Source organism: Trifolium pratense, linkage group LG2, assembly GCF_020283565.1.
Source record: "Trifolium pratense cultivar HEN17-A07 linkage group LG2, ARS_RC_1.1, whole genome shotgun sequence".
Taxonomy (NCBI): Eukaryota; Viridiplantae; Streptophyta; class Magnoliopsida; order Fabales; family Fabaceae; genus Trifolium; species Trifolium pratense.
This window is the reverse complement of record NC_060060.1, coordinates 35,495,411-35,513,591: the sequence shown is the minus strand read 5'-3', so window position 1 is coordinate 35,513,591 and position 18,181 is coordinate 35,495,411. Positions and strand designations below refer to the sequence as shown.

The 18,181-nt window shown below is 32.9% G+C and overlaps 2 protein-coding genes across 4 annotated transcripts; both read left to right on the top strand.

The window, feature by feature from the left end:
• Positions 1-539: 539 nt before the first annotated feature.
• On the top strand, positions 540-3,688 carry LOC123909838. Its single transcript, XM_045960762.1, has 3 exons — positions 540-949; positions 1,108-3,257; positions 3,374-3,688. Exons 1-3 carry the CDS (start codon positions 763-765, stop codon positions 3,452-3,454), a joined length of 2,418 nt encoding a protein of 805 aa, XP_045816718.1. The 5' UTR covers positions 540-762; the 3' UTR covers positions 3,455-3,688.
• Positions 3,689-7,931: 4,243 nt separating this feature from the next.
• Positions 7,932-14,397, top strand: LOC123908735 (26S proteasome non-ATPase regulatory subunit 2 homolog A-like). Of its 3 annotated transcripts, XM_045959450.1 has the most exons (25): positions 7,932-8,060; positions 8,174-8,274; positions 8,998-9,124; positions 9,228-9,290; positions 9,404-9,471; positions 9,571-9,613; positions 9,739-9,804; positions 9,921-9,959; positions 10,057-10,139; positions 10,229-10,343; positions 10,460-10,534; positions 10,690-10,848; positions 11,231-11,338; positions 11,430-11,534; positions 11,627-11,767; positions 11,861-11,965; positions 12,091-12,312; positions 12,452-12,565; positions 12,657-12,863; positions 13,002-13,061; positions 13,148-13,261; positions 13,345-13,430; positions 13,579-13,687; positions 13,779-13,957; positions 14,051-14,397. In XM_045959450.1, the coding sequence occupies exons 1-25, from the start codon at positions 8,025-8,027 to the stop codon at positions 14,124-14,126; spliced, it is 2,601 nt and encodes an 866-aa protein (XP_045815406.1). In that variant the 5' UTR covers positions 7,932-8,024; the 3' UTR covers positions 14,127-14,397. The 3 variants fall into 3 exon arrangements, with proteins under 3 accessions (XP_045815406.1, XP_045815408.1, XP_045815409.1); XM_045959452.1 differs by lacking the exon at positions 13,002-13,061; XM_045959453.1 differs by lacking the exons at positions 8,998-9,124; positions 9,228-9,290; positions 9,404-9,471; positions 9,571-9,613 and having other exon boundaries at positions 8,044-8,060; positions 8,178-8,274.
• The last annotated feature ends 3,784 nt before the right edge of the window (positions 14,398-18,181 follow it).

Here is an 18,181-nt window from a genome sequence, read left to right as displayed (position 1 = left end):
CTATATTTTATATCAGGTCTGGACTAAGAAGCTAATTAGGCCCAACGCATACGAACAATGATTTTTTAAGTTTCTAAAGTTTTTTTAAGTGTTTTTTTAGAAAAACTATTATGATTAACTTTTCATTTTAAGTTTAAAATAATTTTTTTAAAAGAATGATTTTCTAAAAAATCTATATCAAATTATTAAAATAAGAAAAGTAATTTTTTTAAAAATAGTTTTTTCTATAAAAAATCGGTGCACACCAATCCCTTATTCGAATGTCGGTGCAAGTCATGTGACAATATAACATATATTGTGAGTCCTAATAGCTTTTTAATTTGTCAATTTTGTTATTTCTAATAACATATATAAATACAACAATAACTCTTGAATTCGTTACTGATCTTATTTCTATTCAATTTGAAATACGATCTTTACCGTCATACAGAGACACCACCCTATCTTTCAAATATTTAAAAGTTTCTATTTCAAAAACAAATATATTTAATTATTTTTTTTACTAAATATATAGCGGAATCTCCCTTTGGCCAACGGCTACTTATCTCCTGTCGAATAAATTAATCCAACGGCTCTATTTGGCTTACCATTTAAAACCTTAACTACAATTCTAGCCGTTACACCAACACCATCTTTTCACTTGCTGAAATCTTTAAGAATCTCCCAAATCAAATTCTTAGGGTTTCATTCTTCTATTTCTGCTACTTCTTTCTCACTTCCATTTCTATTTCCATTTTCGCACACATTTCAATTTTTGATTCAATGTCTTTCAATAACAACAACAACACCAAATCTTCATCTTCTTCACTTCCATCAAACCCTAGTCCAAGAAATTCAGAAATCAGTAATCCTATGAGAAGAAGTTTCACTGGAAATCCATTCGCCAAACCTTCCCTCATCGCAAACCCTAGATCTACTTTCTCTCACACCCCCGCCAATAGTCCTTCAGGTATGTATGAATCACTTCAATTTATGATGAATGTGTTATATGAATCACTTCAATTTATGATGAATGTGTTATATGAATCACTTCAATTTGAAAATTCAGTGACGGATTCTATTTTTACATGTATATTGATTTTGGTATTATTCTATATTTCTATGCAGATTTTTCAAGAAAAAGCTTTGTTGATGACAAAGAAAATGTTAAAGATCAGATTCTGAAACCGGCAAAGATTCGATCACCAGCTGCAACTTCAAAATCAACAAAGAATTTCATGTCTCCGACGATCTCGGCTTCCATCAAGATGGCTGAGTCTCCGAGAAAGAAAATCCTCACTGAGAGGAACGAGCCTGCTCCTTGTTCTGACCCTAAAGTTCATATGCGTAAGGTAACTTTTGCTGATCCTTTAGAACAGAAAAGCTTAGATGCTTCTTTTGATGGGAGTGGAATCCCTTTCCCTTGTTATGAGTCTGAAGATTTGAGTGATGAAACTTTGTCTGATTCCAATGTTGTTAGTTTGATTCCAATGGATGATTTGTCCTTTGATAATACTATGCAAATGAATGTTCCTTTGATTCCACAGAATGAAATTCACACCGAATCCATATTTGAAAATGTTTCCCAAGAGCCTGATTTCGTTAACCTTGACCCTACTTTTAAGCTTAGTCCAGCTGCCGCTACTCCACCAGTTTCTTACACAGCTAATGTCATAGATCCTCTTGATGCTGATCCCTCTATGCCACCTTATGATCCTAAAACTAACTACCTTTCCCCTAGGCCACAATTCCTTCATTATAAACCAAAACCGCGAATGGATTTGGAGGACAGTTTTATCTTGTCTGGAAACTTTTCAGATACGGAAGTTACCGAAGATACTCAGTCGGATGAATCACAGAAGGAATCTGAGGATGCTTCTTCTGATGAAACTGTGAAGCGAGAAGAGGATGAAATTTCTGAACCAAGTCCTGTTAGGACTGTCATGCCAGACAAAACTATTGAAGCAAAAGAGTTGCGTAAATCACGCTTCTCTTTGAGATCAAAGGCTTTTGCTCTGATTTTGCTTCTGTCAGTTGCTTTTGTATCATTCTCAATCTCAAATTCTCCAGGGATTGATCTTGCTGTGTTTGAGGAGTTCTATGGGGCTTATAAGTCGTCTGAATTTTCGGAGTTTGCAAGGGCTAACTTTGATCAATTCTCCCAGTTTGCAAAAGCAAATTATGAAGGTTTATCCCGAAATTTACATATTTGGTTTACCAAGTCATTGTCTTCAATCTCTGAGTTCATTTCAGATGTTAAAGGAGCACGTAGTTTGTCCCAGTTGCAGTATTTTAACTTGACTGTGCTGCATGACTATATTGAAGATAGTCAATTTCCTATCTTTGGTGGTGGTGAAAATGTAATAGGTGACACTCACCTTCCTGCCCAAGAAAAGCATGCTGACTCAGAGATTGTTATGGATGAGTACTTTGGTGATTATGAAGTATACGAAGAACAACTTCCTGTCCAAGAAGTTGATGTTGAAGATGCCCCAGAATCTGAGGAAGCATTCAAGGGCCAATCTGTCACTTTGGTAGAACCACAGCAGGCTTTGCAACCAGTAGAATCAGCAAGGGAAGAAAACCAAACACCAAGAGATCATGATGGTGACAGTGAATATAAGCTAAGTTCAAATTCCGAGACCGCTGAAATCCATAGTGAAGAAGTGTGTGGAGAAGGCAGTGTAGATACAACAAGAGTAGAATCAGAAGAAAATGATGTTAAATTAAATGGCAAAGAAAGTGATGCAGATCTCAAGCATTCACCAGTTTCAGGTTCAGAAGCTGCTGAAACTCACACGGATGACAAAGCACTGGAAAAATCAGCAAGCATGGATGCTACAATTAGAGGGAATGAACAGTCATTAGAAGCAACTCACATTCCTCCAAACATGGTGCTATACCTGCTGCTTTGTGCTGGTACAATTTTTATTGCAGGTGCAACTTTTAACTGGTCAAGGAAAGTTAATGGCAGAAGCAAAAAGATTACTAACTCTGTGAAGAAACCTGAGATTGAATCTGAGAACAAACAAGTTCCCTTGGATAAGCCATCTCTGAGGAATGCACCTGTAGAAATGGACGTGGTTGGAGAATCATGCCCTTCAGAAATGAGCAGCTTTGATAACAGCTCTTCCTATAGAGTGAATCAATCGAATGAAACTATTAGTGTGGAGAAAAAGCGCAGGAATAACCACAGGAGAGAGTCTTTGGCTTCTTCTGACAACTCCATGGGTTCACCATCCTATGGAAGCCTAACGGTGTTTGAGAAAATTCCAAAGGTGAGGATTATTTGTCTTGTCTCCTATTGTTAATTGAATCATCATATTATTGTTAACTGTTATCACATGATGTGAATTGTGTTTCTCATATGTGTTTCATCATGTTGTTTTTATAGGGACGACGCGGTGAAGAGGAGATAGTTACTCCGGTTAGGCGTTCAAGTAGGATTAGGAGCCTTGCCACTTCTCCTGTATAAGCGGTTTTTGCTGGCTCTCCTTCATAACCTAACCTGCATAACTTTGCACGCCTGCAATGTGAATGTGTCTGTTTCTATTTTCTATTAACAGAAGTGTCTTGTCTTCTGAATCTTCTATTTCTACCATTGACTTTTGTAGCTTTAGAATTATTTTTTAATGAATGATGGTTGCTTATAAATTGTTGAGTGAAATTTTGCCAACCTCTAGGTTGATATGTGGCTGAAGTAATAGATTTTGTCTAGCTACCATTTCTGCTCTATTTTGTCTAACAATTTATCAAAGCTTAATATAGCTGGGAATACAAACTCAGACCAAAAAAAGAGGAACAACAAAAAGCTAACCGTGCAAAATAATTCTAAGAACCTAACAAAATAATTCTAACAACAAATAAGCATAATATGACATGATGTAGCAATTTTGCATATACTGTGACATTTGGCAGGGAACATAATGAAGTGTTGGTTCTGTACATAAATGAAAAATTGAATATACTGTGAGAGTACTATGTTACTATGTGAGGGAAGGAAGTGCCACAAAAAAATACTAAAGTTAGAATCCAACTATGTTGATAGATTTTGGTTGAGAAGTTCTTACTTGTCATTCAAGATAGAAATAAGACTCCTGTTAACTACAAAAGGACTTTTAAACCATGGTACTCGTTAAGCACAAGAGTTGCATGTAGAAATTTATGTAATGCTATGTTTGTTGTAAAGTTCTTAAGGCCACAATATTTTTTTGGGGTTACCGGTCACACTTTATTATATACGAATCAACAATTGGTAAAGGATCCAAATTTGATACCTTACCATTTTCCATAGAGGGGGCACAGATTTTTATTTTTTTGAAGTTAATTTACATACGACATGCAACTGGAGCTAGTATGCAGATGAACAAATACCTCATAAATATGTTCCATTCCGAGGTTATTAATCTTGCAATTTGGCATCTGGCAAAACAACACCATTTTCAATGCTTTAATTTCTTCCAAGGCAACACAACCTACTTAACAAATAGTACATGAAAATTAAAATTGTACTTTATATATTCACTGGAACTTAAAATGAAATTACATATGTATATCTTTCTTATATTGAATCATATATGATATATATGTATAAATTGTGTCAAAAAATTTCCCCGTGATTCACTATAAACTAGAAAACCTAAAATTAGTGAGAACCAATTGGACATCTGGACTATTAACATTCTGAGGGGGAAAAATCAATTTGTTTGATCTACCACTACCTCTAGTAAAAAAACAGGCACCAAATTCATAGTTTGTTCAGGACATTCAAAATCTCGGGGAAGGCCCCGAGTAATATAGGGTCTATTTGGTAAAATTAAGCTATAAGCTAGCTGATTGAAATTAAAATGTTTGGTAAAATTAGCTTTTTAAATGATTGATTAATATAAAAACACATAAAATGACATTTATATGTAGTGGGTAATTTTTTTTAGTGGGTAGTTTTTTATTTTATAAAAAATATAAAATTAAATTAAAGGTTAAAAATGGGAAAACTGTAAAAAGCTATAAGCTCAAACGCTACTTGAAATAGCATCTCAAAAAAAACTATAAACTCGTGAGAAAAACTTTTTATCAAACACTTTTATTTTTTTCAAACAAGCTTATAAACTAGTCCAATAAACTATAAGCTAGCTTATTGGACTTACAAAACACACCCATAGTAATGTTTCTTAAGGGTCTGTTTGGTTCGGGGGTTTTGGAGGGGAGGTGAGGGGAGGGGAGGTAATATTTTAATTTTTTTGTGTTTGGTTCAATTTTTAGGAGGGGATATGAGGGGAGGGGAGGTGAGCAAAATCCCTCCTAAACTCAATTTTTGCTTCCCCCCAAATTGGGGGGATTTGGAGGGGAGGGGAGGTGAGCTCTTTTAATATTTATTACATTCACCAAATTATCCTCGATACAATTTTAAAATTCCAAAATTACCCTTATTATCATTTTTATTATTAGGTTTTTGTTGTCTGTACTCTGTATTGCCTATACTTCTTGTCTACCTCTTTTTGTTTGTGTGGTGCCGTCGCTGCTCCTTGTCTACCTCTTTATTAATCAAGTATGTATCAGTTTATTTTGTATGATTACTTGCGTTTATATATATATGTATCATGTTTTCCTGCACATACATATATATTATGTGCCATTGCTTTTCGTGTTTTCCTGTACATTTTTGAAGAAAGTGTTTTCCTGTACATATGTTAATATCTACGTGCATACTTAATTTGTTTACTATTCTTAATTTGTGTTTTGGAATATACACATATATTCTTTTTCTTGAACTCAATTCTTTGTACACTACACTCATATGCAGAACATTTTTCCGTAGCAGTGGTGCTGATGCTTCTTGTATATGAAATTTTATATGTAGTTTAAATGTTAATTTTTTTTTATAGAGTATTGATAGTTTGTTAAACTATTATATGTAAAATTTATTTTTTTAAAAATATTTTATTGAATTAGATGGATCATCAAGAACGTGAAATTGCTATTAATAGATGGTTTGATTTGCGCCGAAGAGTTGTAGCTCAACTTATGTGTGCAATTGTTTATTGTTATATTCGGATGTCTGGTAAGAGAAAATTAAGTTATAGTATGAGCTCTGAGAGAGAAAGGGTGCGTGAAGAAATAATGTATCGAATTAGTAACTGTGAAACTAGTAGAAATCTATTGAGGACGAGCCCTCAAACTTTTTTAAGGCTATGTGATATGCTAGAAAGAGAGGGGGTTTTACAGGCTACACGATGGTCAAACGTGGAAGAACAAGTTGCAAAAACAATTTTTTTTCTTTGAAAAGTATGTGTTATTTGTTTTGATGTAATAATAAAGAAATATTAGTTTTAAAAATATGAGTGTTATAAGATTTTAAGGGTAAAAAAGTAAATTGTTTTTAAAATACCTCCCCTCCCCTTGTGAACCAAACATATATTTAATTAAAATACCTCACCTCCCCTCTTTTGAACCAAACACATATGTAATTAAAAAATTTCCCTCCCCTCCCCTCTATAAAAATACCTCACCTCCCCTCCCCCTATTTTGAACCAAACAGACCCTAAGTGGAAACCAAAGACCAATCATTGTCTGTTTATAAAATTGCAGGGAAAAATAAGGTCCGATCCCTTAAATATTTTGCGTCACAATTTGATTCCTTTCTTATATAAAATTCAAAATTTTGAAATTTATCGTTCCCTGCAATTTTGCATATACCTTATTTTTTCCTGCAATTTTGAAATATTTCTTTTATAATGAATTAAAAGTTGTGACGCAAAATATTTCTTTTATAATGTACTAAACATGATTGCGGAAAAAATATTTCTTTTGTAATGAATTAAAAGTAAGAATGAATTCTCTCAAGTGTAATTTGTGGTTTGTTATCATTGATCAAGAGAGAGAAACATATAAAAATTTAGAGAAAATGAATTTAGATGGTGTTAGATTGCACTTTATTCTCTCAAGTGTAAATCACACTTGAGAGAATTCATTCCCATTAAAAGTTGTGATGCAATCATGTTTAATACATTATAAAAGAAACTTCGCTTACAAAATTTTAATATTTTTTATGTAACAAGGAATGAATTAAATGAATTTTAAAGATTTTTGCGCTTAAGAATTCATATTTAATTCATCTTATGTTAAAAAAAAAAATATTTTTATGTAAAAGATTTTTTTTTACTAATGGAAAAGATTCTTATAATATACTGTACTATAAGAAACATGAATACAAAAACTCATCAAATTTTCTCAAAAAGATATGAAACCACACATTAGTTAATTATTGTAGTTTCTTTTTATAAAAAGAGAAGATGAGTTTTTTCATAAATACAAAATCTATATCTTTATGTACTCATGAACCAGATTAGATTAAAAATAAAAGAAATATCATTACATATTAATTAAAAATATGAATCCATACAAAATCTATATCTTTATTGACTCATGAACCAGATTAGATTAAAAATAAAAGAAATATCGTTGCATATTAATTAAAAATATGAATCCATTAAAGGTTTTGTATATTAATTCATTACAAAAGAAATGTTTTTTTTTGACACACATTATAAAAGAAATATTTAATTATAATCTTACTCCCTCCGGTCCTTTTTATAAGGAACAATTTGGAAAAAAAATTTGGTCCTTTTTATAAGAAACAATCATTAAATTTATTCTTACAATTCCATTTCTACCCTTATTAAATTGTATCTATTCCAAAGTTATGCATTAATTAGAGTGACATATTCCCTAAGAATAAATTAATACACCAAGGTTAGTTTTGGAATAGATTGTAAAATTTTAGAATTTTTATTAAGAAAGATAAGGTTTCTTGGTATGTGTGTTTTTACCAAATTGTTTCTTATAATAAGGACCGGAGGGAGTATTTGATTTGATTATAAAAAAAAAATTAAAAAAAAATGAATGACTTGTTGGACAAGATGGAAACGGCTATAAATAAGAAAGAAACAACACTAAAATCTTCAAAGTAGCACTCAAGTCTCAAAAATCTCCAAATCACGTTTGTTTTCGTATAATCGTATTTCCTTGCTTTCAAATTCAATTCAATGGCAAAGAACAAGATGGTCCAGATCGAAGATCTCGTGAGTCTCGTTCATTCATTCACTATTTCACTTACTTTTTCTTTTCTTCTTACTCATTCATTCATTGATTATTGATTATTTGTGTGTGTGTGTGTGTGTGTTTATCCATGCAGTCAGATGAGGATTTAGCTTTGAAAGAACAGCTACAATTGTATGTTGAGAGGGTTCAGGATTCTGACCCCCAATTGCAGAAGCTTGCTCTTCAAAACATCAGGTACCTAGCTAGCTAGGTTTTTATTTGTACGTACTAGCTTAAGTTATGAATCAAGATACAATTTTTTAGCTTATTCAAAACAACTAATGAGCTTCACCGTAAAGGACGGATTTCGGGAGAACCCGGGTTCGATTTCTAGGTGGAACAATTTCTTGGCCAGACTTTACTTACCTCGCGGCCGAACTCTGGACTACTAAGGTCCCTTTCCCCTAGGAACCAGAGGGTTATAAACCAAAAAAGCTTATTCAAAACAACTTATACAAATAAATAAGTTTTTATGTATTATTTATAAGTTTGTTAAGGTATTTTATGAAATACTAGCTTATTAAGATACAATTTTTTTTTGGGTCATATAGGCTAGAAATTCCACACTTAAGGTGATTAAGTGGGATGACGGGGGTTCGAACCCCGGTAGCCTGCATATATAATGCAATGTCCTACCAATTGAGCAAAGCTCATGGGACATGAAGATACAATTTTTACTAGCCAGAACTTATGAATTAACACAAGATTATTTACTTGCATAAATTATTTTTCATAAGCTCAAAAATAAGCTAATCCAAGTGTGACCTTAATCATGAAATGAACAAAGTCCAATTGCACACAACCATGTGTTGTGTTGTGTTGTGTGCTTGTCAGTGTGCTTGTCAGTGTGCTTGTCAATTTGATATTAACTGAAATTCTTAATTCAATACCTTCCTTTTTGTTTGTTTTGTTTTGTAGGCATGAAATTCGTAATTCAACTAGCTCCATGACTTCCGTTCACAAGCCTTTAAAATTTCTACGCCCCCATTATGTCACTCTTAAGACATATTATGAACAAACTATGATGGCTGAATCAGATGTAAAGGTATTGTTGTTTGTTTGTTTATATGAAATCATATATATTCTCCTGCCTGCTGGTTGGTTGGTTGGTTAACTGATGATAATGATTTCTCTTTAACACATTGCAGGAGTATTTAGCAGACATTTTATCAGTTTTGGCCATGTCTGCTCCGGGAGACGAAGAAGAACTGGTGAGTTTTCTGTTTCTAAATTTTCTTTTTTGTGGGATATTGCCTTCATTGATTGTGTTAAATATTGATCGATCAATCGATTCACTCTCTGCTTATCATCACTACTCCCTCAGGAAAGCCTCCGGTACAGATTATTGGGTTCAAAGGGTGATATTAGTTCTTGGGGGCATGAGTATGTTAGGTGAGGACAGTTATCATGTTTTATGTGGCATTCTGTTTTTTTGTTTTTTTTTTTTTAAGGTTTATTAACAACTTAACTTATGCTTTCTTCCATTATTAGGAATTTGGCGGGACAAATTGCAAAAGAGTATGCAAAACGACAGGTTGATGATAGATTCTGGCTATTTTAAATGCTATCGTTCTCTTGTCCGTTTTAAATTTTAACATGTTCTCATTTTCCATTCCTAATTAATACTAAGAATGCTGTCTTCTCTTTTTTTTCCTGCAGACCGCGGACACTCCAATAGACGATCTTTTGGAACTTGTACAACAAATAGTTGCTTTTCATATGAAGGTATGGTATAAAAATCTTATTTTTGCACAACATTGTTAACCATATGGAAATTCATACAACATGTCTTAGATGAATGCTAACTATTATTACTTTTGAACAATTCTAAATTTCTGCAGCACAATGCCGAGACAGAAGCTGTAGATCTTTTAATGGAGGTACTATATATATGTCAAATCCTTCTTTACATTGTTGCGCGACTACTTCAAACGGTCAACTGAACGTTGTTTTCATCTAAATATTGTTTAATGTTAGGTTGAGTACCTTGATATGTTGATCGAACATGTGGACAGAACAAATTTCAAGAGGACTTGCCTGTATCTCACCAGTTCAGCTAGGTAAGTGAAAACAGACCTCAGTTTCTGCAGGTTTTAAGAGAAATCATTTGATCAGTTAAAAATATTATTTTGTTTTTGTAATTCTACAGATACCTTCCTGGAACGGATGATATGTTAGTTTTGGAACTTGCATTTTCAATCTATCTAAAATTTGAAGAATATACAAATGCACTCCAACTTGCGTTGGTACTAGATAAGCGGCAGGTGTGACACTAGAATTCTGTCTCTGTCTGTATAATCTTGAAAAGATATAATTTCTATATATTATTCCTTAAATGCTTTTGTGAATTGAAACTAACTAGTTGCAATATTGTTGATAGTATGTGAGGCAGGTGTTCACTTCTTGTAATGATATGCTGCAAAAGAAGCAATGTTGTTACATACTTGCACGTCATGTAAGTCCTTGATTCTTTCCTAGTACTTTGTTAATATATCTCTGGAGTTTACTTCCTTTTCCTTGTGACTACATGGAGCCAGATAGACTCAGACGATTCCAGAATCGGTTTTATTTTCAGACTCTCTTTTTTTATGGTTTTTCTGATGCTTGCAGGGAGTTACCTTTGAATTAGATGAGGAACTGGCTCCAATTGAAGAGGACAGAGAAATTTTGCAGGATATCTTAAACAATTCTAAGCTGAGTGAAGGATATCTGACTCTTGCTCGTGATATTGACGTCATGGAGCCCAAATCTCCTGGGGATATATACAAGGTGTGTTTCTGATGATAAATTTACTCACGCCTTAATTAACATTGGATTTTGTACGACTCCAAATTCATTTATCGTTTTTAAATCTAATGCCTTCAGATTTAAACTTTCATTAATTAAGTTACTGTCCAATTTGATGAAAGGATGGATAATGAATCATGTTGCTTTATTTGGTGTCCATGTGTTTGCTTGTCATTACCTTGAATTTTATGAGAATTGTGTGTTAACTTCCAAGAAAAATGCTAAAATAACTTTTTTCAGGTTTTATTTTGAAAGACTTACATAATTATTATAAATTCCTTAACTTAAATTTAAAGTCTTTCTTCTATTAGAAATAGCGAAACAAACTAGCCTTTAATGTGGTGTTTCTGATTGGTTTTTCTAGGAACACTTGCTTGATAGCCACACATGTGCTGCAGCAAATGTTGATTCAGCTAGACATAACCTTGCAGCTACATTTGTCAATGCATTTGTAAATGCTGGCTTTGGTCAGGTACATTGAACCTCATATTTATTAAGATTTTTGGTTACTGACCTCTTTTGTTCCTTCTAATTTCTCATTCCTTTGCATTATTGTGTTGCAGGATAAATTGATGACTGATGCATCAGATTCTTCCAGCACTAATTCTTCAGGAAATTGGGTTTTCAAAAACAAGGAGCATGGGAAGACTAGTGCTGCAGCTAGTCTGGTCCGATTTTCTAACTAAATCGTCCCTTCTCTTATTTAAGGACCATATAACTTTATCTGCAATACTTATACTATTATCATGTATTATAACAGGGTATGGTTTTACTTTGGGATGTTGACTCTGGACTTGCACAACTTGACAAATACTTTCATAGTAAAGACAACCATGTCATTGCTGGTGCATTATTAGGAGTTGGAATCTCCAATCGTAGTATCAAGAATGACTGTGATCCGGTTAGTTTCATTTAGTCTTTTCCCCATTGCTCAGTGTGACATGCATATTTTAGTTTCTATATTTGAGCTCATAGTTATTTGGCTCCTCTATAGGCCATGGCTATCTTAGGGGACTACACAGATAATGAAGACACTTCGATAAGGATTGGTGCAATTATGGGATTGGGAATAGCATATGCAGGTTCCCAGAACGAGCAGGTAAGCTGTTTCTCCTTATATTTCTTGATTCTTGTTCAAGTTATATTGCTTGACTGCTTGTTGAGATGCATGTGGTTTTTTGTTTGGACATGTAAATATTTTGATTGGTTCTTTGCTTCTTTCAGATACGATGCAAGTTGGAACCTATTCTGAATGATGCTAAAGCTTCACTTGATGTGATTGCTTTTGCTGCGATTTCGTTGGGCTTGGTTTATGTTGGTTCTTGTAATGAGGAAATTGCTCAAGCAATCATATTTGCACTGATGGACAGGAGTGAATCAGAGTTGGGAGAGCCCTTGACACGATTTTTACCTCTTGGCCTAGGTCTTCTTTATCTTGGGAAACAGGTATTTAGCTGCATTCATTGTGCTATTTATTTAATTTCCTCAAATAATATATGTTGAGGAGTGACTTTGGTATAAGGTTAGGCCTAAATTACTCTAGCATTGTAATATTTACTATTCATATTGTGCTTTATAACAACAGGAGAGTGTGGAGGCAACTGCTGAAGTTTCAAAGACTCTAGATGAAAAAATTAGGAAGTATTGCGAAATAACACTACAATCATGTGCCTATGCTGGAACTGGGAATGTTCTCAAGGTACAATCTTGTACACAACTGACAGCTTTTATATAAGAAATTTATACGGCAATTTTGTGCTTATAATTGCTTCTATTCTTCTTTCATGCAGGTGCAGAATCTTTTGGGTCATTGTTCCCAAAAAGATGAAATGCATCAAGGTCCGGCGGTGGTTGGAATTGCTATGGTAGCAATGGCTGAAGAATTAGGCATTGATATGGCAATTCGATCGCTGGAACATCTTCTCCAATATGGAGAGCAGAGTGTACGCCGAGCAGTTCCCCTAGCACTTGGTCTACTTTCTATATCAAATCCAAAGGTAAAGTGGGTTTTCATCCCACTATTTTATCACTTCTTTAAAGATATTTTTTAACAGAAGATCAAGGTAAACACTGTTGAAATAACATGGAATGTTGATTTTGGTAACTTTATCTAACTCTTCACTGGATCATCACAGGCCAATGTTATAGATACCTTAAGTAGACTAAGCCACGATACTGATTCGGAAGTGGCAATGGTAAGTTGGTAAAGTCGCTTTAATCATTATTTTCTATTTATCTCCTGATTCTTGTTTTTAAGTTATAAAACCTTTTGTACGTACAGGCAGCGGTTATTGCATTCGGGCTAATAGGTGCTGGAACGAACAATGCTCGAATTGCTGGCATGCTTCGCACCCTTTCCAGCTTTTACCACAAGGATGCCAACCTTCTATTTTGTGTATGCTTCATTTAGTTGTCGTCCTTATTTCTTATTTTTTAGTTTTGGGGTGTTTCATTGATCATTGATTTTTGTCTCTGCAGGTGAGGATTGCCCAAGGTCTTGTACATTTGGGAAAAGGCCTAATAACGCTTAATCCATATCATTCCGACCGCTCCTTATTATCACCGTAAGTAAATATGTATTTTCCAAAACCCTTTTGTCTATATTAAGTTTTGTGTTGTAATATTGTAAGCCAATTGAGTTGGTGTGTTCTAATGACACTTGTTACTTAATTGTAATAATTTCTTATTGACGTGCAATTCCACATTTTACAGGTCATCACTTGCCGGTCTAATTGCAATGCTTCATTCATGCCTCGATATGAAAGCCATGGTGTTGGGAAAGTATCATTATATTCTTTACTTCCTTGTTTTGGCAATGCAGGTTAGTTTGAGTCTTATTTCTTCTTTCTAGTAATTAACTCCTCCCTGTCTCCCATTTGAAACTAAGTCTTGATTATATTTTATTGCAACAGCCGAGGATGTTACTGACTTTGGACGAGAATTTAAAGCCTATATCAGTGCCTGTTCGGGTTGGTCGAGCAGTAGATGTTGTTGGACAGGCTGGTCGTCCTAAAATAATTACTGGTTTTCAGACTCACTCGACCCCTGTTCTCCTGGCTGCTGGGGATAGAGCCGAGCTAGCAACGGAAAAGTAATATTTGATTGCCTTTAATTTTCTAACTAAATTAAAAATATACTTATGTTTTCTTTGTAATATTAACGAGTGTTTTTTTTGTTTTTGCAGATATATTCCCCTTTCGTCGATTCTCGAAGGGTTTGTTATTTTGAAGGACAATCCTGATTATGAGGATCGATTGTAATAGACCCGGGGATGAGGATATAATTACTCCGGTTAGGCGTTCAAGTAGGATTAGGAGCCTTTGCCACTTTTCCTGTATAAGCTGTTTTTGCTGTCTCCTTCATAATCTAACCTGCATAACTTTGCACGCCTGCAACGTGAATGTATTTGTTTCTAGAAGTAAATAGATTGTCTTTGCCTTTATAGAATATTTTTACTTGAATTAGAGGATCTTAACTTTGACATGAAACTGTCTTAAATCAGTATAAAAGAGGTTATGTGCTTTAGGTGTACCAGCTGGGGATTATACTATTTGCTGTAAGTTAGCAACTCTGAGATATAATAATTTTACCAATTACAACAATCTAGTAATAATATAAACCATCAAGATAATTTTTTTTTATAATTTGGCAGATGCAATAATATTCTATGGATGAAATAATTTTTTTTTATCCTTATTGAGCCTATTTGTTATAGATTTTTTTAAAATAGTTTTTTTATCACACCAACTCAATTGGCTTGCAATCTTACAATACAAAACTTAATGTTCTGTTTGATATTGAAAAATTATTTTTCTAAAAAATTAGAACCGAAGATTTTATTGGCTGAGTCGCGTACTAGGTCGCTCTCTTTAAGACGTTTCGCGGTACTGCTCAAATTGTGCAAAGCAGACAATCCATTTGCGTCGTCCCCAGGATAAAACAGCACTGTTCAACACAGAACCGATCAAGTACTGCACTGTAATGATCGAAGAAGGAACACCTTCTTGAATGGTTCTACAAAACCACTCGAAAATTGATACAACAATATCAATCTCACTGATACAACAATATCAGTGCTGGTACAACAATACCAGTTCACGAACCAATGAAACACAAAGAATTGTCTTTGACAAAGAAATAGCATGAGAGCAATATTTTGTGGAATGTTTTTAAGTATATGAATTGTATATTGAGTTGTTTTGTTGTCGTATAAAATATATATATTCAAAAATGAAGAACATACTATTCTTCATATAACCAAAAGAAAAACTGATGAGACAAGGAGGCATAAAAATTTAAGTGGCTTAATTGGATTCATTATAGATCCAAGAGAACGAATTTCAAGTGGAATAATGGGATTAATGGATCCGTTTTAGAATCATATTACACTAATTGGAATAGCTGGCATTGAGTCAGCAACGGTCAAACATAAACCATGTTTTTCCTTCAAATTAACTAATCAAAGAATTAATTAATTTTGTGACTAAAAAATAATGTTTCACCTGGTTACTTTGGGATATAAATATATACACACTACTAAGGATAGTGTTCTTATCAATGTGGGACATTTCTCACTTTTTTTAATTCACACTCCTTAGTTCCAAGTCCTACAAGACCAATGTGTTCATCCCATTTCCAATCTAAACGTTTCAACTTCCACACTTAAATGAACACTACTATGTTCCCCCACTTGAATTTAAATAAGTGTTTCAATGGTTTCTAAAAGATTGTGCATAAGTAAAGTTATCTATGACTTGAACCTTTGCATAGCGAGTAAGAGCCCGATTTAGCAAAAGTGACACTTGTCTTGAACTCTATCTCAGATTTTTCTCAAACCCGCACACAACCTTTTCACAAGGTGTTTCTTAATAGCTCGTGCTTTATTGGCCCTGCACGTTAATCCCGGTTTCATGAAAGCTCTAGGAATTGGACATTTGATCCTTTAACTTATTTATTGGTTTCATATTGGTCTTTAACTAATTAACGTTATAAATTGATCCCTTAATTTTAATTTTGTTTGTCATACTTTTAGTTAGTTTTTTTAAAACAATATTAACTTTACGTTTTGTTATTCGTTATATGTACACATAAATGATTTATTTATGAGTAATATTGTTAGGCGTACTAAGGAATATGATTATGATAGTTCAGACACATTTCTTAGATTGAATATAAAGTTATGTATTTTTAGAAAACTAACGAAAATGACCAATATGACTGTTGTAAATTCGGATTGAATCATACCAATAAAATAATTGATGTGTGGAGCAAATAACAATTCAGCAATCAAATAATGAGATCGGCAATAATAATCACAAATCAAAAGATAAAGCGATAAAGAAAAGGAACACAAGAGAATTGTTTACCCAGTTCAGTCAATGTGACCTACTATAGGGGAGAGAGCAGCTCTCCGATCCACTATCAAATGATGTTCTTGATTACAATGAAATCTCACAATAGAGTTACAAGAATTAGCCTTGATCCTAATTCTACCCTAAGCCCCAAATTTCTTCATGTGACCAAGAAATTCAAAATGAAAGTGTTTCCCAAGATGATAGAGTGATTCCCCAACCCTAGAGTCTTCCCAAGATGATCTCTTTTAACCCTAGCCGTATTGTTGGCCTTAGAAACCCTAAAATCCTTGTTCATATATCAGAAAAACGTGACATATATATAAACCTGCGAAATTTTTGCCTGAGGCACGTGAAAACAAAACCTGGCCCCTTTTTCCTGCTGTAAATTTCGCCCGGGGCGCCAAAAACAGCAGCTTTTGCTGTTTTTTCAAGTTTTCAAGGTAATTTGCAACAATGACAAACATAATTAAAGTTAAGAAATCAATTTGTAACGTTTATTAGTTAATGGACCAATATAAATTGTCCAATTTTGTCTTAGCTTTACTTTCTTTTTTGGGTAAATGGTCATTTACCTCTTGCAAAATAAGCAAATTTTCGTTTACCCCCTATGCAGATTTTTTTTCTGTTTACCCCCTGCAAAAAATAGATTCCCTCATTTTGCCTTCTGGGTGTACAACAGGACATGTGACTGTGCAATTCTGCTGACGTGGTTTGTACACGTGGAAAAAATCATTTATATTTATTTTTATATTCCACGTCAGATAAATTTTTTTTTTAAAAAAATTCCTACAAAATAAAAAAAAACGATTTTTTTTTTGCCAAAATTTTTTAAAAAATTTCCTACAAAACAAAATTCTTTTGTCCAACAAAAAAATTTAAAAATATTTTCAACAAGTAAAAAATGTCATCGCAAAATAAAAAAATAATTTTTCTTATTTTGCTCAGAAAATAAAGATTTACTCCGAAATAAAGTTTATTTCCAAAATAAAAATTTTAAAGATTTATTTTCAAATTTTCTTGAATTAAAAAAAAACATAATCTTTATTTTTTAAAAACAAAACTTTATTTTTTTGTTAATCTCTTTGAATTAAAAAAAATAGGAAAAGAAGTTTTATTCGTGTTTTCCTCTTGTACGAAAACCATTAATTTTCCCTTGAATTAGAAAAATAGAAAGAAGCAGAAGACAATAACGATGGTGAAAGAAAACGATTCTAGCGAAGATTCTGTTGTTTTTTTAATTGAAAAAGGTTTGAAAATAAATCTTTAAAATCTTTATTTTGGGAGAAAAATAAGAAAATTAGTTTTTTTATTTTAGGAAAAAAAATTATTTGTAGGAAATTTTTTTAAAATTTTGCAGTAAAAAATTTTATTTGTAGGATTTATTTTATTTTGGAAAAAAAATAAATAAGAATTTTTTTAAAAAATTTTGTAGGAAAAAAATTTAATATTTTTTTTAAAAAAATATTATATTATCTGACGTGAAATTTTAAAAATAAATATAAATGTTTTTTTCCATGTGTACAAGCCAGGTCAGCAAAATTGCACAGTCACTTGTCTTGCTATACACACATGGGGCAAAATGAGGGAATCAATTTTTTGCGGGGGGTAAACAGAAAAAAAATCTGCATAGAAGTAAATGAAAATTTGCTTATTTTGCAGGGTTAAATGATCATTTACCCTTTTTTTTTTTGTCAAAATCGAAAAATTTACCACATATTGATATTAAAAGTACCACAAACTTAGAGATGTCAAACGATTTTAGATTTTTGTGAAATTCAATATAGATTATCTATATGATGTAAACTTACGATCCAACCGTAGATTTTATAAAATTCATATAGGATTTTTTTTTTTTTGAATAAAATTGGTACTAGTAGTACTAATGGGTTAGATCCAAAACAGATCGTTGGAGGGAATTAAACATACTATTTCAAAAGTATTTTCTTTTTATAAAAAGATGA

Excerpts from the sequence above, each read along its gene's own strand:
- LOC123909838 (XM_045960762.1), top strand. The coding sequence starts at position 763 with ATGTCTTTCAATAACAACAACAACACCAAATCTTCATCTTCTTCACTT. Across the intron at positions 950-1,107 it reads CCCCGCCAATAGTCCTTCAG|ATTTTTCAAGAAAAAGCTTT; the intron begins GTATGTATGAAT and ends ATTTCTATGCAG. Across the intron at positions 3,258-3,373 it reads TGTTTGAGAAAATTCCAAAG|GGACGACGCGGTGAAGAGGA; the intron begins GTGAGGATTATT and ends TTGTTTTTATAG.
- LOC123908735 (XM_045959450.1), top strand. The coding sequence starts at position 8,025 with ATGGCAAAGAACAAGATGGTCCAGATCGAAGATCTC. Across the intron at positions 10,344-10,459 it reads TGGTACTAGATAAGCGGCAG|TATGTGAGGCAGGTGTTCAC; the intron begins GTGTGACACTAG and ends TATTGTTGATAG. Across the intron at positions 13,958-14,050 it reads GCCGAGCTAGCAACGGAAAA|ATATATTCCCCTTTCGTCGA; the intron begins GTAATATTTGAT and ends TTGTTTTTGCAG.